Source organism: Orcinus orca, chromosome 10 (genome assembly GCF_937001465.1).
Source record: "Orcinus orca chromosome 10, mOrcOrc1.1, whole genome shotgun sequence".
NCBI classification, from domain to species: domain Eukaryota; kingdom Metazoa; phylum Chordata; class Mammalia; order Artiodactyla; family Delphinidae; genus Orcinus; species Orcinus orca.
The window spans coordinates 16,411,482-16,434,336 of NC_064568.1; the positions used below are offsets into that span (position 1 = coordinate 16,411,482).

General features: G+C 38.9%; 1 protein-coding gene across 6 annotated transcripts in view; it reads left to right on the plus strand.

Annotated features, from left to right (window-relative positions):
* Positions 1 to 22,855, plus strand: part of CNTN3 (contactin 3) — a 239,603-nt gene that overhangs the window by 70,891 nt on the left and 145,857 nt on the right. For 5 of the 6 annotated variants that reach the window (XR_007479545.1, XM_033437175.2, XM_033437176.2 and 2 more), the window contains exon 4: positions 19,070 to 19,165. Coding sequence is in view for 5 of the 6 variants with exons in the window: in XM_033437175.2 (XP_033293066.2) it covers positions 19,070 to 19,165 (96 nt within the window). In the remaining variant the exon portion in view is untranslated. Of the gene's footprint in view, positions 1 to 18,809; positions 18,856 to 19,069; positions 19,166 to 22,855 lie in introns of all 6 variants that reach the window. The other variant, XM_049715560.1, reaches the window with a different exon arrangement.

The following is a 22,855-nucleotide window of genomic DNA, read 5'->3' on the forward strand; positions in this document are numbered from 1 at the left end:
TGTCTCCAAAGAGAGACATGTGATTTTTCTTTTCGTTATTTTCAACTAAATATAAGAAACAATAAATAACAAAAATAGATGGCAGGCTGGATTTGGTCCTCAGGCAGTAGCTTGCCAGCTCCTGAAACCATTAGCCCCAGGTACCTAGTAAATCCTGGAAAATGTAAACTACTTTTATTATTGATAACTATATAAGTCTTAGGAATTTCCGTTGCTGATTAGAAATGGATAAAGTATGTGTTAACTCCAGCAGAGAGCTGTGTACCTGGACCTCATCAAATTTTCAGCCACTCCATCCCTCAATCTCTAGAATTACTTGTACTGATAGATTTCAGCAAGGATGACCACTGATCTCAGTTTGCCTGGGACATTTTCAGTTTACATCTGTTTGCCCTTCTTCAGGCCTCGTTAGTAGCTGTTGTCACGTTCAAAATTGTCTTGGTGTAGATCATGTTATATGGTCAGCCCAGAGCTCATCAGCCAACGTGGAAGGTGCTGTGAGCAACAGCCCTGAAGTACTCACCATCGTCTACCCCAGAGAAGATGTAGTTGAGGGTGCTGCTGTTATACCAACAGAATCCTCTTTATGGGAATGTGTAGTATCAGGTATGGTTGTGTTTCGCTTGTGGAATGAAAAAAAAAAAAAAAAAAACTTTCTGGACATAACGAATTGCTGAACCAAACAAATATTTGTTTTCTTAATAATTGTTAGAAAGCTCAGAATGAAATTTATGACCTGAATGTAAGTAGGTAGGACTTTATAGCAGTTCCTGACTCTGTTTTATATAGTTTATACGACTGCTTTTACTTTTTACATTCCTTAGATCTTTCTTGTTTGTTTGCTGTCTTGTATTATCTGTCCTTCTGAGTCATGCAGAATGTTTTCTTAAACAAGGCAAGGCATTAAAAATTTAATGAGTTTTATGTTCTATCAGACTTTATGAACACTAAATGTAAAAGATTTTTTAGTTTTAACAGTGAGTATGAGGCAAAGTAAACATAAGGAGTCAAAGTAAACATTTTTTCATTTAGCCTAATTTCATTGGCCTACTTATTTATTTATCTATCTATTTATTTTTTTGTGGTACGCGGGCCTCTCACTGTTGTGGCCTCTCCCGTTGCAGAGCACAGGCTCCAGACGCGCAGGCTCAGCGGCCACGGCTCACGGGCCCAGCTGCTCTGCGGCACGTGGGATCTTCCCGGACCGGGGCACGAACCCGTGTCCCCTGCATCGGCAGGCGGACTCTCAACCACTGTGCCACCAGGGAAGCCCTGGCCTAATTATTTTAAAAGGGCAGTAGGAATGGCTCCTTAGCTTCTCCTACCCCACTGCTACAAATGCTATTTTAAATGTGAATAGTGTTTTTTTGTTGTTGTTGGGGTAGTTTCTGGGAGGGGTGTCTTACTTCATTTGGTTGAGGTAAATGATATTATTCTCTTATCCCCATTTTACTGCCTTAGGCACATAGTTGATAATAAAGTATAAATACAAACTTTGGCTGAACTCCCTGCTGACAGTCATTGTCAACTCGCTGTCTTGGAAGAAAACGTTCCAGTCCCAAGTAGCTGCCCTACCTGATGTCACATGGAGCAGAGACGAGAGTTCCCTGCTGAGCCCTGGCCACACTGCATATTTGGGAAGAAAAAAATTATTATTGTTATTTTAAGCCACTAATTTATTGGGGGTGGTTGTTACACAGAAGTTGATAACTGGTGCAAGGGCTGATCAAGATCTCATAGGCTTCTAGCACTCTCAGAGCCATGAAGGTCGAGGCAGATGCTTAAGAATAATAGGGTTAAAGTTAAGTACTTCGTGTTCTGAGTTCTCCAGTCAAACCAACTTGGAACTGAGCTTTTGGAGTGATCAAGTCCTTAAATTCAGAATAGTGTATGGACTGCACATATGTGTAATTAGTCTAAAGCATTGAGTCCGTGATGTGCGCAGGAAATTGAATACTTGGTATATGTCTATATTTTTATAACTAGAAGATTCAAAGGCCTTTTTTTAAAACTGTGTATCCAAAAACTGTATGTATGTCAAGTATATTTCAGATAGTTACAAAGCAGAATATAAAACCTTGCCTACCAAAGTAGAAGATGCTTACAGCTACCATTTACTCAAACCCTACTATGTTTTAGAAATTGGGTAACTTAATTTTCACAAGCCTGAAAGTGAAAGACTGTTTTCATCTTTTAGGTAAGGGGTGAGGGGAATACACTCAGTGTATTTCATTCTCTTGCTACTAAATGATTATGTAACTACTTATGATCCCAAAAGTTATCATTAAAGTAAGAAATATACTTTAACGTGCTCTTTTGAGAAACATGGAATTAAATTGCCTTAAGTGTCCAGAAGTTTCAAACACTTCTCTTGTTTAATGACAAGTTTCCAAGGATATTCCTCTGGATCTTAGGGTCCCGCGTACATATTTTTTACTTACTCCATAATGGAGTAGTCAGTTATTCTCCTGAATATTTGGAAAAAGAGCAAGTAATGCCAAATGGCTTTTGGTAAATGTCAGAATCGAAATGACTTCAGTCAACCCAGGCTTACCTTTTGAAGAAACATAAATTCTGTCAGCGGGTTTTTCTGCCTATCAAGTAGACTACCCCTTATGCAAAATATTAAAATGTGTGGCCCTCAAATCACTAGCCGGACATATCTATTTTATATTTATATTTATATATATTTTCTATTTAATAAATCCAAAGGGCTTCCCCCACCTGCAGAATCAGAATCTGTAGAGTTGGAGCCTGGGAATCTACACTTTAAACATGCTTCCCTGCTGACAATTATAAACCAAAGTGAATTTCATTCTTTTCTCTATTAAAAATGATGGCTGGTTTTCTTTTTAATTGAGCAAAGATGACTAAAGAGATTAGTGTTCTAAAAGAGTATATAAATAATTCAGATTTAAACTCTTTACTGTAATGGTATGATTTAAGACTCAGAATCTCATCTAAAAAATGATCAATTTAATTTTCAGTCTTTTTCTCCTACTTCGTATTTCTTGTGGTAGGATGTCAGTTGCCAATGAAATGGCCCCAGAGCAGATGCAATAAGAAGCCACAATGAATCTCCATTAATTTTATTATAAATACATAGATATTTCTTCATGATTTATACTCAGTGGCTTCTGAAAAGACTTGAGTTGGCTTACAGAAGGAAATTAGTACAAAATAGGACAATCACAGATAAAAATGGAAGGAGACCATTTAAAAGAATTAAAGGCACCTGGGAGATATTGATTCTAACAGCTGGGAAGTATCCTGATAGCTATAACCAAATGAAACATGTTGGCTTATACATTTTTCATCTAGGTTATAGAAAGCATATATGGCTGTCAGAAGAGACTGTGTTCCTTGAACTAAATAAGCATGGATGAATGTGGGATGTATAGTGATGGATATTGTATAACAGAGAAAACAAGGAATGTTTTGCAAAAGAGAGAAAAATATTTGTGAAATGTATTATTCTGGTAGACTGAGGGCCTTGCCATGAAAGGCCATGAATAGACACTTAAATACAGCCATGAAAGACACTTCTGGTTGGGCTGATGCCTTATAATAATAGCTAATATTTAGGGTTTATACTGTCCCTGTATATGGTCTCTCATTTAATAGTCAAAAAAACCCCAGAGGGGCTTCCCTGGTGGCACAGTGGTTGAGAGTCCGCCTGCCAATGCAGGGACACGGGTTCGTGCCCTGGTCCGGGAAGATCCCACATGCCGCGGAATGGCTGGGCCCGTGAGCCATGACCACTGAGCCTGCGCATCCGGAGCCTGTGCTCCGCAACGGGAGAGGCCACAACAGTGAGAGGCCTGCGTACAGCAAAAAAAAACAAACCAAAAACCCCAGAAATGTATATAATACTGTTCTCCTTGTTTTACCTCTTAGAACCTTAGGTGTGTGTAGGGAGGCTAAGTAATTTGAGTTGCTTGGGTTACCAGGTGGCACCCTGACTTGAGAGCCTATTACACTCTATACGTTATGCACTTGTCAGAGTCATCCAAGTGGTTTGCCTTCTCCTGCCCTAAGTTAAAATAATAAATTGCACATATTGGAGAATAAGGATGACTAGAGAGTTTGTATTTACATTATCACAGTCTTTCATTTTCTAGACCAAGACAAATGTCTCAATCCCTTTTTATCTAGTGTCCTGAGGTGAAGCTGGTATCTAGTGGTTCTGTTGTTATTCTAGGTTGTTGGTTAAAAGAGGCCCACCTACTTATGCGTCTTTCCACCCTGCAAAAATATTTGTTTGTAACGGATGTAAACAAGGAAGGAAGGTGAAGTTGCCTTCTTATTCTCACCTAGACCCTGGGCTCACCGACTTCATTGTGGGTGTGTACCATGGATTTCCTGAAGGTAGCCTGGAAAGATTCACTGTCCATAGAAGATCTTTGAATCAGGTTGAGTATGTGTGTAAGCAGTTGGTTAAAAACCCTAGAGTTCTGCCCCATGTAGCGTAGAAGACAAAGCTTTAACCTGGAAAATCTTAAAGCAGATGTTCCCAGCTGAGTGCCTCATCCATGAAATGACATCAGGCTGTGGGCTGCGGTGGATCGTGCAGTTGGAAGCTGGGCTGCATCCCGATGGATCTGCCAGAATGAGTTATTCTCCAAGTAGCTGAAAAAAACAACGTATTGAGGTTGTTTTCATCTCTTCATTATAAAATGCATCATGTTTTTCAAGTAGAGCGATTTAATTTGAGGTCTAAACGATCCCTTTTCCTACCATTAAAAACTTGGAGCAGTGGAGCTCATTATGCACTCCTCACCTAAGGGATAATAACGTCTGAAAACCAGGTCATTCATTCTAAGAGAGAAAGTTGATGGTAAATCTTGAACTTGAAAATAGGACAGGTGGTGAGAGGACTATTGTGACCTCACTGGAGACAAAAATGCCAGATCCTTCAACTAAATTCAATTAAAAATGTTTGGGGGAGCATCTTAGTATGTCTTATTTTCCATGTAATTACTGATCCCTTTATTCACTTGGTTGACAAGAAAACAATGAAAAAAACAAGCTGTGCTAGTTGTCTTCCATCTGTCCTTCCACATCCACTTTCCACCCTGTTGTCTGCCCAAGGAGACCCATATGGACTACATCAGAGGGTTCCCTTGTCCTGTGGCTTTTGGGTGGTTTTGGCTAATGGGAGGCAGTGGTAGGCAGTTGGAGAGTGGGAAGAGGAATGGTCAGGGTATTTAATAACCCAGCTCTTTGGCTGCTAGATTACTGTATGTTACCTAGGATTCCCGTGCAGCCATGGGTGGCAGGCCTGACATCAGGTCTCCAGACCAATAATCATAGGCAAATTACTAGAGTTTCCCCTGTTTTTTTCAAACGTTAATGAAGAGTATATGCTGATGCCATCACAGAGGCCCTCTCTTGTCCTGTGATTCCTAATGACGGGGAGCACATCTTTCTCCACTAGCATGATTGTCACATTCCTCATTTTTGTTACCGTTGCTTTGGTGATACACATTAAGGTACTGCATAAAATGTATTGCTTTCCAAATTAATGCCTTAGTAGCACTACTTTTGCCTACTGTCTTAGTTAAATACATATCTTATTAAAGCATTTCTCTTTAATTTCACTGATTCTAGTAGAAAGCATTCATAAAACACGAGTAGTTTTGTTTTTTGTTGTTTGTTTTTTTTTGCGGTACGCGGGCCTCTCACTGTTGTGGCCTCTCCCGTTGCGGAGCACAGGCTCCGGACGCGCAGGCTCAGCGGCCATGGCTCACGGGCCCAGCCGCTCCGCGGCATGTGGGATCTTCCCCGAGCAGGGCACGGACCCGCCTCCCCTGCATCGGCAGGCGGACTCTCAACCACTGCGCCACCAGGGAAGCCCAGCCCTTTCTTTTTTACCAGTATTTCCACACAATATTGACTGTCTAATTTTATCTTGTAGAGGTATTGCTGAAATCCCTCTCTTCCTCTCTGATTTCTACAGTCTTCCTTTGGACACATTTCCCATCTAATCTGTTTTACTGTAACAGCCTCCCACCTGATTATGTAATCATTAAACAAGAAACGAAATTGAATAGAACAGGAATGTAGCAATCTCAGTGTTCAGAAAGTGAAGCTTACAGAATATATACTTAGGGAGAAATATTTTAGAATATTTAGAATGGTTAGAATGGTAACCTAAGTTTTCGTGTTGATTAAATGCAGAAGATTCATTTATGGAAAGAAGCATCATCTACAGAACTGATGGAGTGCATTTCTGCCACCAGCTTCATGATTGCTGGCACTTTCAATGAACAGGTCCAAAGGGTAATATAACCCATTTAATAAGTTGGCCCATTTATTCTGACAACACTATATTTACATTTGTCCCATTTTCACTTTATTTTACCCTCTGCATCAGCACATTTGCCCTAATTGCTTTCTAATTTGTTTACATGTTTGTACTTTAAAAATTTAAACCAAGAAACCTTTTTCAGGAGCTCCTTAAGTACTGAAGTGTAGGGGATCTAGTAGACTAATGGAGCCATGTGTCACCTAGTATCATGTGTAATGCATTTCTGTAGCACAGAATTGCACTCTTGTACTTTGCTTATTCCGGAACTCAGATATAACTTACAAAGAAAACAAGTAGTATGAATTTGTGCTTGCTTTCTTCCGAGAAACATAGGCAAATGCACATTCAGAGGTCTGCTGATAGTGATGTTTTCCATGGCAACAAGCAGGCTGTGCTATCATAATATTTATATCCGTCTATTATGCTTTAGTTTATTTTAGGGTTTGGTGTTAAAATGACAAAATAACATATGCCTTTATTTTCTTAAATATATATTAGGTTGATTTTTTTTTCTGGGTTAAATATTTTTAAAGACCTCATAGCAATTAACAAGAAATCATTGTTACACATGTAGATTTTTGTTATTCCCTATTAGTTTTAAATTTTGTACATTTGTTTAGAAAAGTTTTGAAATAGATGTACATGACACAGTAAGTGGCCAGCGTTAAAGTTAGGGAGAAATACACACATTTCTTTAAATTTCACAGTTATATTTTGGGGGAGATTTTTTTTTAGCTATTTTGCTTTGTAACTTTGTAACTTAAGCTTTAAGTTAATAATTCAGGAGCTCTGCAACAGAACAACAGACATCAGCTGTGCCCGAGGTAATGATCTAAGATAGTATAAATCTTTCACCCATAGACAAATTAGTTTTTATGTGTTGTTAATATAGGGGCATAAGAGAGTGAGAGGCTTTATTGAAATCATATGATAACATCTGTTTATATGCTTAACACGTAATATGTGCCCAGGATGTAAAAATGAAGCAGAAGAAAGACTATACTTTTGTGAAGCTTACTTTCTAGCCAGGATGCGGGGGGGTACTAAATAAATAAACAGTAAATACATTCTACAATATTGTATAATGACTTTGAAGAAACATGAAGCTACATAAGGTTATAGAGTGATGAGAAATAGGAGCATTTACACCTAAATATTTTGCTGTCGTTTACACTTTGAAAGCTCTATTTCCTTGATCATTACCTTTGATTGTTATATCAAACCCCAAGGGGATTCCTGGGTGGGTGTTATCCCTCCTTGTTGACAAAGAGGAAACCAAGGCACTGCATGGTTAAGAAACGAGTTGCCAAGTTTCAGAAGAGTAAAGACATCTTCTTTCAGCCTTGTTTGGCACTTGTTGAATAATTTGAATGAATGATTGAAAGAATGAACATACCTTAAATATGACTTGCGAATTATCCATTTCAGTTTTCTAAGGTAGAACTTCTAAAGACTGAAAAGGAGTCAAAAGCTTAAACTGTAATTCAGATATGACGGTCCTCCTTTTTCTCCAAGTTAGAAATCAGAGGATGTGTCACCTGCCTGGCTCTGACAATTAGCAGCATGGCTTTGGGCAAAATCTAACCTCTCCTGGACTTGGTTTGCTCTTATAAAAATTGGGAATAATTATATATGCATTGCCTGTCTCACAGATTATTGCTGAGAATCATATGAGATAAACTATGTCAATTTCAAGAGGTCTGTACACATGTAAGTCATTTTGATTCTTTAGAAAGTAATCTTCATTTAACTTGAGTTAGGTAAGTATTTTTTTCAGGCGGTCCATAACTAATCTTTGATGTGTGTCTCTCTCTTTCTCTTTTTGATGAAAATTGTCAGTATGAAGTGATCATATAATTAAAATAAATCTAATTAGCTTCTTTCTCTGTAACAAAGGTGATCTTTGAATGCCAGACCATAGGTGTTCTTATCATCTGTGATCCCTGCTGTTAGTCTGGTAATGTGCTGCTGAGGGAATCATTCAAAAATGATTCAAAAAAAACTATTTATAAATAAGGGTAACGATTCAGTATCTGATATTTTTTCTTGTAGTGTTGGAGGGTTATTGCATTATGCTAATTTATTTTCCATTATTCTAATAATGGATAGAAGTAAGCATATAATGTAACACCATATATTCGTTGCTAAAATCACATGTGTCTTAATGGCAACTGTTCCATGAAATGTATAAACAGTCTCAGTGACTCAGCCAGTTTAGCAAATAACAGGAGCTTTTTTTAAAAAAACTCACCTCAAGTGTTGAATTTCAACAAGTATTACTTAGCATCTATTCTACTAATTGCAGGGGGAAAACAATAGAAATTATGATGTTCCTGGGAAGACAGACATGCCTGTTGAAAGCAAGAGGCTAAACATAGACAAACTGGAGTAACTGTTGAAGGCTTCAAATGAGAAAGGATACTTTCATCTGGGTTTGAATGACATAGGTCTGGATTGATGAGGATAGAAGGATATCTAGAGCTTATCCTTGCCCGGGGAGGGGAAGCAGCTTGCTAATACTTACTGAGCACCTAATATATTCCAAGAATTTTGCGTTTATTTTCTCACATAACCTCTCAGCATGTTTCTAACGCAGGTCATATTATCTGCATTTTTCAGAAGAATCTGCATATCAAAGAGTCTGAGAAAATTGTATAAAACCACAGAGCTTGTTTTAGTAGCAGAGACTCTAACGGAAATCTAACTTCAAATTCTTTGCTGAAGAAGCCACTAAGACATTTTAATCTAGGCTGTTAAAAAGCTTTTTTAAAACGTTTGAGAATATTATAACTGCATTGATAACTGCATTGAAGTGGCGTGATTTGTTCAGATATTCAGAATATTGTCATTTTATGTGATCTTTTTATTTCCAAATTGGCAAGTAGACGTTTCTAAGTGAAAAGACCAAGCACATCCTTGTATAACTAATCATTAGAATTCCTCTGTGACACACCCAATGATGGTTAGTTTCTGAAATATAACATTCTTAGATAGTCTTGAAAATAGTTCTCTATATTCGGTAACGTTTTATGTATGAATGCTGGCTTTTTCTATGGCCCTGTTAAAATCAAACTGACTTTTAAAATACGGTTTTCATGCAGATTTTCTGAATTATCTCAAACCTCTGGTATACTTGGAGATCTTAGTTTCAAAGAGAAGGAAAATGATTTGTAGTATTGCCACATAAATTTTTTACATGTGGTTTTAATGATAAAGCTAGCTTTTTTAAGATACATGAAGTATAAGAAGAAAAAATTTTCAGAAAGTAAGATTTATAGTACTGTTCAGCTTACATTAAACTGTTCATGTTTTAAAATTTAGTATTACAGGTGAAATTAATATCCATAATCAACTGGGAAGAGTTTTTTTTTTCTTTTTCTTAGATTTAATATACTGGAAGAGCAAAACTGTCAATATCAGAAACATTATTCTTAATTTTTGTTGTTTGATTTAATAATCCAGCATTAACTTTTTCCCAAATACATAAGGGGCTTTTTTATTTGATATAGTCAGGACCAGTAGTTGGACTCTTAATTGAAAAGCTCCTTAATAAATTAAAATAGGTAATCATTTAAAGAAAAGTTACCTTTTATTATAACATTTTTATTTTTGCTTAAAACATGAAACTATATATGTCTTCTGCTTTTTGTTTTTGTTTTTTAATGCAGTGCCAAGCACTCTTCGTTGATGGAAGGTAGGAATTCGTTGTGTTATTTGTATAAAACACACCTATTATGAATCTCCTGTGATTTCCAGCTATTGTTTTTCTTTGAATTTGAGTGATAATTTAAAAAATATTTCTTAAGTCATCTGGGTACAGAAATAGTCTAAAGATTTTTATTTTTTTATTTATAAGCTTTTATGGTTTGCATCATGTATTCTATCTATTTTAGCATCAGTCTTGGGGAAAGGGTGAATTGCTTTCGTTGAGTTTTTCAGAAGTTTAAAACTTTTTTTATAAACAACAGTTCCCTTTTTTTTCACACACTTATTCCCTCAACTTTTTAAGTATTTCACTAGTAATTTAATTTCATGTAAAAAGGGTGATTCAGTTCTGTTCATAAATACAGGCAGTTCAACTGATGGAAGCAGAAGGGCTTGCTAGAGAGCAGCTACTAGGCACAAGCATTCTGTGTGCTCTTAACAGTGGACGGTATCTTTTCTAGAGGGGACAAATCATACTGCTTGAGTTGAAGCCATTTGTACTGGATAGGTGCTTTTTGAGGTCTGTGGAAGGCAAAAAGGAGATGGAGGTGAACTGAGCCCTCAGCCTTAGTCTTGTGAGACAGACTAATCTAAAACTCAGTTATCACGTAGTCCAGAATTATCGGAGAATTCTTCCTTCACAAAGCGTGAACGTTTTTAACTAGACCTTGAAATATAGATACTTAACGTAAGTTGAAAGGAGAATGATGGGGCATAAGTAAAGTTTTAGAAGCCGAAATACTCCAGATGACAAACCGAGCTCTTTTGTGGCAATACCTGGAACATAGGTACATATTTCACACATATATACATATATATGTACATATACTAATACATACATGTCAAGTGAATGACTGAATGTTAAGACAAGAAAATGGACTTCATCATCTAGGCAATGAGAAATTCATGTAAAATTTTGAGCAGGTATTGAAAACTGGATATGTGTTTTATGAAGAAAACTGAACTCAACTCTCTGGGCACAAGACAGATGGATTGGATGGGGAGGGAGAGATCGCAGGTGGGGAGACCAGCCCAAAGGTTGGATGGACTTATCACATAGTATAAAGATGAAAAGAGCTGGACTTGAAATCCGTTGAACTGGCTCCGCCTCTCACTGCATCACCTTTGTCAAAGTCTGTAATTGCTTTGAGCCACAGCTTTTTTGGAAAATGGAAAAATAATACCTTTAAATAGAGCTTTTGTGAAAATTAAATGAGATAAATTCCAGGAAATTCTATCACACAGCCTAGCAAATTCTTTCATCCATTAATTCCTTCATATATGGAATTAGTCAGTTTTGGTAGAGCATATTCTTATGACGTTGGGGATGCAGAGTTTTGATAGACAAGCATACTGGAGCCATATGCTTAATACATGCCAGGTGAATTTGCATCATAAAATTTTTCCAGTAAAATTAAAACGGTGGTAGTGAGAAATTAGAAATGGGACGAAAGAGGCTGAACTTTGCAAAACAATTAACATGATAAAATTGAATGGATTAAACAAAAGTAGGAATGAGGAGTGACAAATTGGAGGTGGGAGTCTTAGAAAGTAACAACACAATGATGGAAGTTGTAGGGTTTTGTAGGGACTACTCTAAGCGTAGGAAAATGAAATGTTGAATATGAGATGAATAGCCAAAATGTGTCTGGAAGGCATGCAGAAAATGCATGTTTTGAATCAAAATTTTGATGAGCACATCTTTGGTATAGACACAATGGTAAAAGCTTCAGACATGGTGAGATCTATGAGAGGATGTAAAGAAAAATGATAGCTATTATTTTTTGAACACACCGTTTTAAGTAAATGATGTAGACTGTCTTAATTTCTTTCTCACAACAATAGCAGAGATAATTGCTATTATTATCCTCAGTTTACAGATGATGAAACTGTGGATCAACAAGTGAAGAAATCTACCACAGGTCAAACACTTAAGTTTCAGGAAAGGGATTTGTAGATGAGTTTATCTGACTCCAGAGGACCGAGACTTAAATTCAATCCAAGTTAAAAAGTGGAAGGAAACAGAGAGATGGTCGTGGGGGGAAGGAGGATTTGTTTAAGAAAAGTGGAGCATGGGAGTTATTGGAAGATATATTTTGCTTTTTAGATGAAGTGATCTTTGCATGTTTGAAATCATAGATGAGATGAGAGAGACTGAAGTAAGGAGAGTTGTAAAACCAGAGTCTCAGAAGGAATAAGGGAACCTTGCACTTCTATAATTCTATTTATTTTTCAAAGGGCTTGCAGATCTACGATGCTAGAGAGCCTCTCTCAAAAAACTCTGTGAGGTTCAGAGGGCAGGTGTTGTCCCCAGTTTACAAATAAAAATCTGGGAAGCACAGATGATCAAGGGGTAACTCCCCAGTCTTGCAGGTCTGGATTATGGTGGAGCAAAGACAGGATCCCTGGTGGGCCCACTCCTGTTTTCTTTTCCTAAATCTCACTGGGAGAAAGTTAAGAAATCTGCAACCCAGTCACAGAGGATTCAACTTCGGTGGGGGACCCACCATGGAGATTCCAAGGAAAATGATATGATGGATGCAAATGCATGTTGATGACCCACACAATGCCAACAAATATGTAATAGCCTAGAGATATAAAGATGAAAATGACAGTGTTCTAATCTTGGTGGACCCCCAGGATAGGAGAACAAAATGGAAAAATAGAAAAATATAGAAAATACAGAATTGGGAGCTTCCCTGGTGGCACAGTGGTTAAGAATCTGCCTGCCAATGAAGGGGACACGGGTTCGATCCCTGGTCTGGGAAGATCCCATATGCCGCGGAGCAACTAAGCCCCTGCGCCACAACTACTGAGCCTGCGCTCTAGAGCCTGCGAGCCACAACTACTGAGCTGGCACACCACAACTACTGAAGCCCGCGCGCCTAGAGCCCATGCTCTGCAACAAGAGAAGCCACCGCAGTGAGAAGCCCGCGCACTGTGGCGAAGAGTAGCCTCTGCTTGCTGCAACTAGAGAAAGCCTGCGCGCAGCAACGAAGACCCAACACAGCCTAAATAAATAAATAAATAAACAGAATTGAAAGGATGGAGGTAATTTCAAGAGTTTCAAGAAAGGGATGTGGATGAAGCTGGTTTTGAAGATGAATAAAAGTGCAACGTCAGTGAAGGAGTGGGAGAGCACAGTTGCGTGATTTTTGACAAGCGTTTTGTGCTTGGGGAAATCCAAATAGTTTGTTATTGTTTCAGTGTATGTGGCTGAGAGTTGGGGTTGCTGGAGCAGTGGGGTGATGAGAAGCAGGGAAGGAGCTGAATTATGATACATTTGTGGGGAAAGGTCTTGTAAAGTATTCCTAGGTGCTTAGAGTTCACCCATTGTACCAGTATTTCAACTGTGTATAAAAAGCAAAGACAGTTCCTGAAGATGTTAAGATCTTATTAAGTGCTTCCCTGTTCCCTGAGGAGGCTTAGAAAATACTGAATATGTAAGTCTGCTTGGAAACTTACAACACAAACCTGTTGTAAAACCTGTAAAAAGGCTGGGCTTTTAAGTATGAAATCTATTTGCAGTAGACATTTTTGGTACTCCCCAAATGTATTAAATCCCCTCTGCCCACCTCTGATTCATGTGCATTTGGGGTGGACAGTTCCATGAAAGTTCACAGTGAGAGCTCTGATGGGTAGGGGAAAATGATTGCCCCCAGGGAAAACCCTTCACTGGTAAGGTTGGGAGCCTGTATTCAAATACCCATGACTCCCGTCTTTCAAGGTGATGGTTCTAGAAGGCATTCTGTACACTTATCAGAGGTTCATGCAGAATCAATCCCTTATTGACTACAGTAGCAGCTTCAGTAATGTAACCAGCTGGTGGCTTTTCTTCCATCCCTCTTTCATTCACCCCACTCCTTCCCTCCTACTTTCCGAGGTCATCTTCCATATACCGCAGATCACTCAAATCCTTTCTTGGCTCTGCTTTTGGGGAAGGAAAACTAAGATACTATTGAACTTGTTGAGCAAGCCATTGTTTTTACATAAGGAACTATTTTTGTTTTCCTAGGACACACCTATAGCCTGCCATGGTAGAATTTTCCCTTAGAAACTTTACTGTTTTTTTTTTGGCTGCGTTGGGTCTTCGTTGCTGTGCACGGGCTTTCTGTAGTTGCGGCCAGCGGGGGCTACTCTTCGTTGCGGTGCGCGGGCTTCTCATTGCGGTGGCTTCTCTAGTTGAAGAGCACGGGCTCTAGGCGCATGGGCTTAGTTGTTCCATGGCACATGGGGTCTTCCCAGACCAGGACTTGAACCCATGTCCCCTGCATTAGCAAGCAGATTCTTCTCTTTTTTTTTTAACACCTTATTGGAGTATAATTGCTTTACAATGGTGTGTTAGTTTCTGCTGTAAAACAAAGTGAATCAGCTATACATATACATGCATCGCCATATCTCCTCCCTCTTGCGTCTCCCTCCCACCCTCCCTATCCCACCCCTCTAGGGGAGATCAACCTGAAAGTGTGAAGTGTTTGAGCAGCCCATAGAAAACCTAGCCCAATAAATAAAATTAACAGACAGGTGTCAAGGTAGAGTATTTTATATACCAGGAATGGTCCATGTGAATATTCATAAGAAAAGCAGTCAAAGTAAGGAGTGTATTTCTCTCCTGGCTCTGCATACCTCCGTTTGATATCTTGGGAGATACTGTCTCCAGGGTGTGACCGGAACTTGGGATATCTTAGAGCAGCACAGCATAGGTGGTGGCCAGAAAGGCAATCAAGGTGAGCCACTTGTGGCCTGTAGGTGGGGTGGAGGAAGAGGAAAGAAAGTAAAAAAATATGGAGAGCTGGATTTTATCTTTGTTTTTTAATTCGGATTTCCCCAGTTGTATATGTACTTATTTGTGTGTGTGTGTGTGTGTGTGTGTGTGTGTGTGTGTGTGTGTATTTAGTTCTCTATAATGGTATCATGTATAGTTTGTGTATCCACACTGTGGTCGAGATCCCTCACAGTGCCCTTTTATAACCACACCCATATCCCTGCCCCAACTTCCCTAAACACTGACAACCACTAATGCATCCTCTGCTTCTGAAATTCTGTAATTTTAAACATATTATATAAATGGAGTCGTACAGCATGTAACCTTTCAGGATTGCTTTTTTCACTTAGCATTATTCTCTGAAGATTCATCCAAGTGTGGGGTGTGTCAATAGTCCATTGCTTTTTATTGCTGAGTAGTATTCCAGGAAATGTGTGCACTACTGTTTAACCGTTCATCCATTGAAGGACATCTGGGTTGTCCCCAGTTCAGGGCTGTTACGAATAAAGCTGTACAAGCTTTTCTGTATAGGTTTTCTTGTGAAAATATGTTTTTGTTTCCCTGGGATAAATGCCCAAGAGTGCGATGGCTGGATTGTATGGCAATTGTGTGTTCAGTTTTTGAAGAAACTATCAAACTGCTTCCAGAGTGGCTGTGAAATGCTGTACAGTCATACAGCCACCAACAATGTATGAGCGATTCTGTTTCTCCACCTCCTTTATGGGGTTTAGTGTTGTCGCTGTAGGTCTGATCGGTGTTACTAACCATTCTGATAGGCGTGCCGTGATACCTCATTGCAGTTTTAATTTCTATTTCCCTGATGGCTAATGATGTTGAACATTTTTCTTGTCCTTATTTGCCATCTCTATATCTTCTTCAGTGAAATGCCTGTTCATTGTTTTGCCCATTTTCTAAATGGATAGTTTCGTGTTTTACTATTGAGTTTTAAGAGGACTTATTCTGGATACTATTCCTCTACTGGATAAGCGATTTGAAAATATTTTCTCCTGTTGCCTGTCTTTTCATCCTTTTCCCATGCACTTTCACAAGGCAAAAGTTTTAAATTTTGTAAGGTCCAGTTTATTACTGTCAAGCCTAAAACCTTTTTGCTTAACCCTAGATCCCAAAGATGTGCGCCTATATTTTTCTCTAAAAGGTCTATATTTCTATATTTTTATGTCTTACATTTACATTCAAATCCATTTTGAATTTTCATATATGAGTGAGGTTGAGGGCAAGGTTCATTCTTTTCCCTATGGTTGTCCAGTTGCTCCTGCACCGTTTATTGAAAGGCTGTCCTTCTTCCATTGAATTGCTTTTGCACATATGTCAAAAATCAGCTCAGCATATTTGTGTGCATCTCTTTCTGGATTCTCTGTTTCATTACATTGTTCTATGTGTCTGTCCCTCTGCCGTTCCCACACTGTCTCGCTCATTGTAGCTACATAGTAAGTCTTAATACTAGGTAGAGTGGTTCTTTCCACTTTATTCTTCTTAGTCAAGATTGTCTTAGTTATTCTAGGGCCTGTGCTTTTTCTATGTAAGTTTTAGCACAAGCCTGCCTACATCTACAAAAAATATAAAAGTAAAACAACCAAAAACCTTGCTGGAATTTTGACAGGAATTACATTAAATCTATCTATCAATTTGGGGACAGTTGAAACTATGCTGAATCTTCCAATCCATGAACACAGTAGGTGTCTTCACTTTATTTAGACTGATTCCTTTTTATCAGTATCTTGTAACTTGCAGCATATAGATCCTTTGTATGTTTTATTATCTGTATACCTAAGTACTGTATTTTCTTTGAAATGATTGTAAGCAATTTTGTGTCTTTAATTTTGGTTTCTGCAGGTTTATTGTTACTCTCTAGAAATTGTATCCTGTGACCTATTTAACTCACTTTGTAGTGGCAATTTTTTGGTTTGCTTTTTGTTTTTGTAGATGCCTTCCTATTTTCTATTTAGACAATCGTATCATCTGCAAATAGGAGTCATTTTATTTCTTCCTTTAGAAACTGTATGCTTCTTATTTTTTATTCTTTTATTATTGCAGCGGTCAGAACTTCTAGTATGATGTTGGCTGCAAGTGGCTAGAATGAACATCCTTGTCGTATTCCTGATGTTGGCAGAAAACATTGTCTTTCACCATCAAATATGATGCTAGTTGTAGTTCTTTGCAGATGCTCTTTATGAAGTTGGTCTCTTCTTAAAATCTGGCTAATTAGCTCACAAAATGTGAATAATGTGTCACATTTTGCAAGAATTAGGAGACAGGAAGAAAAATCTGAGAGGTTTCTACCACATAATTTCTGGAATGACTTCTTATTTATTTTGACTCCTAAACAGGGCTTGTTCTGATACAGTTCTTGTCAAGATTGGACCATATGCAGCCTTGACTTGGGTTTAGGTTGCATATATAATCTGCCAGGATATTTCAGTAATCTGAGACTTTTTGGATATTTTTACTACTTTGATCTCTATAGTCCCTAGGGTTAAAAAAAAAAAAAAAAAAGCCAGGAAAACACTTCAGGCCACTACAGTTATTTTTGTTTGCTCTTCCTAATGCATGTTCTCCATGAACTGGCCACATCAGGTATCCAAAAATAATGTTCTTTGCCCTTATATACTGTAGAGATAGTATCACTGCAAATGTCCAGAGCAATGGACAAACCTGTGACAGTGTTAGTGTTTAGGCAAAAGAGGTTTTCACCTATGGAGGAGAAGAGACATTGTTAGTTTCCGTAGAACCTTTTTTTTATCCTTTTTGGTGTATTCTAGGTAAAATCAGTGATGAATATGTTTTATGATGTGAAGTTATATAACAGAAGAAAACAAGGAATTGGACAGAAAATCAGTAATTATGATGCATACTTGGTTGTCAAAATATAATGATTTGAAATTATTTTTCCATGTATGGGCTACATTCTGATATGATGTACTCCTCCACTTAGTCTTTGGGAAACATTTGGATGGTACAATTTTGCAGTTCCAGCTCAGTTACACTTCAAAAGCCTTAATGTTTTGATAATGCCGCATTTGGTTATAGATTTAAGATGATATAATGCTATGTTATATCACTTTTGTAGGGTAACTTCTGAATAAAATAAGTCCATAAACACTATTTTTTCTCCTTTTATAGTCACACATATGTGAGTTTTGCTGAATTGCTTTATTCCATGCTTAAAAGCTAGCAATTTAATACTGTTTTTCAGTAACAATAAAATGAAACACATAGGCCTTCTAATTTCCCATTGATGTATTGATTTATGGTGCTCAGAAAATTCATACATGTCTACAGTTGGTAGTTTTATCAAGTTGAAGAAGATTATTTTGGTTTTTGCATTTTTCAAAGTTGAAATTTTTCAAGTTGTGTTTTAAAATACATACACTGCCTTACTTTTCATAGTCACCACATAGGCAATTTATATCAACCCTTAAAAGCTATGAAATGAGTATATTCTTTCACAAATTGACAGTGTAATTGTTCTCATACAGAAGGTGACACCACAGCATATATTAACTATGGAATGCACAGTACTTTTTTTTTTACGGTACGCGGGCCTCTCACTGTTGTGGCCTCTCCTGTTGCGGAGCACAGGCTCCAGACGTGCAGGCTCAGCGGCCATGGCTCACGGGCCCAGCTGCTCCGCGGCATGTGGGATCTTCCCGGACCAGGGCACGAACCCGTATCCCCTGCATCGGCAGGCGGACTCTCAACCACTGCGCCACCAGGGAAGCCCAGTACTTTTTTTTTTAAATCATAGTTTAGAGAAACAAATGTTTCTTCTTTTTTTCCCCGTAGGCTTAAGCTTTGTTCAAAATGAAGCCCATAGAATTTTCTCCATGCTATAATTTAAGCTGGAGAATATGAATTGGAATTTGCTGTCCTGGATTATTATTGAAAGAAATTAAATGGTTTTTAAAAATAACCACTGGTGATCAAAATAATATTTGCCTTAATTGCTTTATTAAATACTTGAAAAAAATTATTTGACCAATAATAAAAACAGTTTGTATTTTTTTACAGCTACAGATAAAAAGGAATATGTGGGTTTAATTTACAGGATTAGTGGGTACGTATTTTTGTTTCTATTGCTGCATTTCTAGAAGCCTTAATAAAGAAATCAAAATCCTACTTTTCCTTCTCAAAGTAAATGTTAAATGTTTTCCTCCTGAGGTTCCTGAGACGGGATTTTTTATTATCCTAAAAAAGAGGAATGTCTCTGTGTGAACATTTTAAATTTATGGTCCTTTCTGAAATTCTGTTTTGTTTTGTTTTCAAATCAGATCTGGAAAATTTTAAAACCAAAATGAGAAGTACAGTGTCAGTGCGTGAAGGACAGGGAGTTGTCCTGCTCTGTGGCCTCCCGCCACACTCTGGAGGTAACAAGTGCTCTGTTTTTGCTTTTATGTTTATTAAACAAGTTTTGGGGCGAGGCCCACAGCATATGTACTGTTATTGCTTCCATAAATTACCCTGAGAGACTTGATAATCCAAGCGTTGGATTCTGTCAGTTGAGTTGCAATATAAGAAACTCTATAAAAAACAGTCTATCCAGAGGAGATTATAAACATAATTTACTCATTTCAACAAGGAAGGTTCTAAAGGCAAGCAAGATCAAGTTAATTTCAATTACCTAATGATGCTGAACAATGCTTCATCCTTACACTATTATCATTCATTATTTAGTTGTAGACCGTGACGTACATTGGTGTCTTTGTGGTTTCTCTCTTTCTCTGTCTCTCTCTCCTGCCTTATGCATACACGCTTACACATGCTTATTGATATATGCTGTTGCACCTCTTGATATATGTGTAATACATATATTGGAAATGAAATATGTGTGTGTATTCACATCATTTTATTGGGGTGTTGGAATTGCACATTTTATGCTATATTGCTATAAATTGAAATATTGCTGGAAATTCACAAGGTTAACAAAATAGCTACCATGAGTGACAATGAACTTCTGCACATATGAAAATAATTTAATCAGTACCGCTCCCCAGGAAGAGCCTGAAATACTGGTTGGATTTTCCTCTCACGCTCACTATTACAAACTTGGTCACTTGCAGGAACAAAGAAGGCATTATTAATGTATGAATCATTGTTGTCAGAGAAGCAAACACATTCTGTTATGAGAGGATGAGAATTCCTGAGAGATAAATAGGTTAGAGAGAAGCTTTCTGACCAGAGATGAAACTGAGAAGTCTTCTTCCCATTATAATAACGCTTATTCAGATGTCAGTATGCTGGACTTTCTTTGTTCTGTGACATCCAAACCAAAGTCCTTTTTGCCCAGTGGCTCGGCAGTTTTAATCACAAAATCCTCAGCCCAATGAAACAGACATTTCCCGTCTTCAGTGTTTGATCATTTGAAATGTCTGAGCCAGCTGCAGACTGCAGATTTGGGCCTTGATTAGCTGCCGTGCTTGCCCTCGCGTTGGTGAGTATGGGTTTAAATTGGGCTCCCCAGTCTACTTCGGGAGTGTCTATTTTGCTGAAATCATGAAGTTTCAGAGGACCTGTGACTTTGAAGGGAAGCGTGGACTCTCTTGATGAGCAGTAAAAGTAACTGAGCTCAAACTGGCTTGAAGAAAATAGGGGGTTTATACTGGCTCATATAACTGGGTTGAGCATCTGCTTTCTACTAGAGCTGTGTGGTTGACACAGCGATGTACCACCCAGAATGACTCGCTGCCTCACCGTGGGCAGCGGGGTCAGCCAGTGGCCTCCAGCTCTCAGCTTCTTCCTGATCTCCTTGGCTGCAGGAGCCACTTGCCCAGGGTCTCGCCCTTCCAGGGACTGCCTGCATCTGGTGACCGAACAAGGAGAGGATATAAGGGGTCAGCCCCTTCTGCCCAACACTGGACAGTTCTACTGGGGAGGGCTCAATCCAGAGCTTCCTTCCAGCATGACCAAGGCTTTTTGGGCCACGACAGTTTGACTTCTTTCTTATCTCAAATCCTGCTTCTGCCTCCTTGCTTTCACGGGTTTTGAGCTTTGGTCAAAATCTTTATCCCAGACTCTAATATTTGCTCCCTGAGAACCCGATCTACTGGACCCAGTGGTTTAACCAATTTCATAAGCGGCTGGTCTTTCTTGCTGTTTCCTGGCTCTGCTTCCCTCCATGTTGATTCCATTGTCATGTAGACTCCCTGTGGTAGCACAGGTGGCTCCTGGCACCTCCAGGCCTTCTGGTCCTTAGTGCTAAGGATCCTAAGGGACCAGACAGCCTGTTGCTCAGTGGCTCCTGATTTTCATTGGATCAGCCTTGCTCATGAGATTTTCCCCTCCAGCAGAGAACCAGAGTCAGCTCCATCTACTGGCAAGCACTGAGATGAGAAAGGCGTAGTTTCCAAAAGAAAAGAAGGGTTTTTTGTTGTTGTTTTGTTTTTTCTTTTTTTTTTTTTTTTTTTTTGCGGTACGTGGGCCTCTCACTGTTGTGGCCTTTTCTGTTGCGGAGCATAGGCTCCGGACGCACAGGCTCAGTGGCCATGGCTCACAGGCCCAGCCGCTCCGCGGCATGTGGGATCTTACCGGACCGGGGCATGAACCCGCATCCCCTGCATCGGCAGGCGGACTCTCAACCACTAGCGCCACCAGGGAAGCCCAAGAAGGGTTTTATTATGAGAAAAAAAAGGGAGTGATGTTTTAGGTAGACACTAATAATGGTTAGAAGTACACCTAGTAAGAAAGTATCAAAATAACTAAAGTTTATTTTTTAAAAGCAACATAAAATAGTAGCTGGGCGGTCTTGTGTATGATGTGTGTTGGAACTGTTGACCCAAATTAAAAGTCTTAAGTGATCTTCTTTAAACATTTTTATGATTAGATGTACTTGCTGATAACAAAGGAGGGGATCTTTTAGTTGACTGGGCATGCACACAGTGAGGAAGTCTTAATAAGCTGTTGGATAAAACATGTTTCAAAAGGTGAATCTTTTCCATTGTCATGAAATTGGAGAACTGCTGGCCAGTCACAACTCTCCTAAGTAACGACAACCTCTAAGTAATGATTCCTCTCTGCCTTGGCGACTTCATATAGTGGTCTTTTCATTTTTAAAGCTCACAGTCTGGGGTGACTGTGAAAGCCAGTAGAATTGTTGGCAAAGAAGGAAGGAGATCTTCCCAGATGCGGTGCATTAGCTCTTAAGACCCCGCGGCATGCATGGGGGAGCAAACCACTGAACAAAAGCATATCTTCCTGCATGCTAGATTGTGCAGGAAAATGATAGGGACCAGAGTGTCAGATTTAGATGCTGAGAACAGGATTGTCATTGATCCAAGTCTACCTAATGTTGAGTCTGCCAAGTCACAGTTTACATCCCCTGCCCTGACTTCTTGGTTTGGGAGCTTCTTGAAGACAGAGCCTATGTCCAGGTTTGCTCTGCGCCCAAGTGCCTGACACAAGGCTGGTTTATGACAAGCAGTCAGTAAATAACGGTTGAACAAATGAACACATTCATGAAATGAATAAAGGAATCCTCTTTAGATTGGGCCAGTTACAGATGCTTTCTGAGAATGCACTGCAAACTCTGTTTCTAGAGGTGGAAGCGTTTAACAACTAATATGCGCTGGGTGCCAAGCAGACAGGTGCAGACACTGACAGATGACGGTGAACTCTGCCCACAGCAGCTGGTGTCAGCTCTGCTTCATCCCCTTGTGGACTGAGGGACTTTTCATTCAGTGGAGGATGTGAGGCAGCACAGAGCAGCTGAAGCCGTGACTCCAGGATTTATCAGTACATGTGATATGGGGCACACATGGCCCCGCTGTGATCCATTGTGTCCTCTTTCCACAAAGTCCCGTGGTCTCTGCAGGACACGACCTTCCCTTCTCTGTCTTAACTGCTGTATCACTTTTACTCACTTCTACTTGGTCCCTTCTCAGTGGTCGGAAATTTTTAATTTTGTTGTTGTTTTCTGATTACTGAAGACATCATCGTATTTTATTATCTATCATATGCTCTAACAGAATCACAGCCTGACAGAGTAGACACAGGGGTGAAATAATAATAATAACAAATAATAATAGTAGTCTCTATTTATTGAGTGCTGCTTAGTTGCTAAG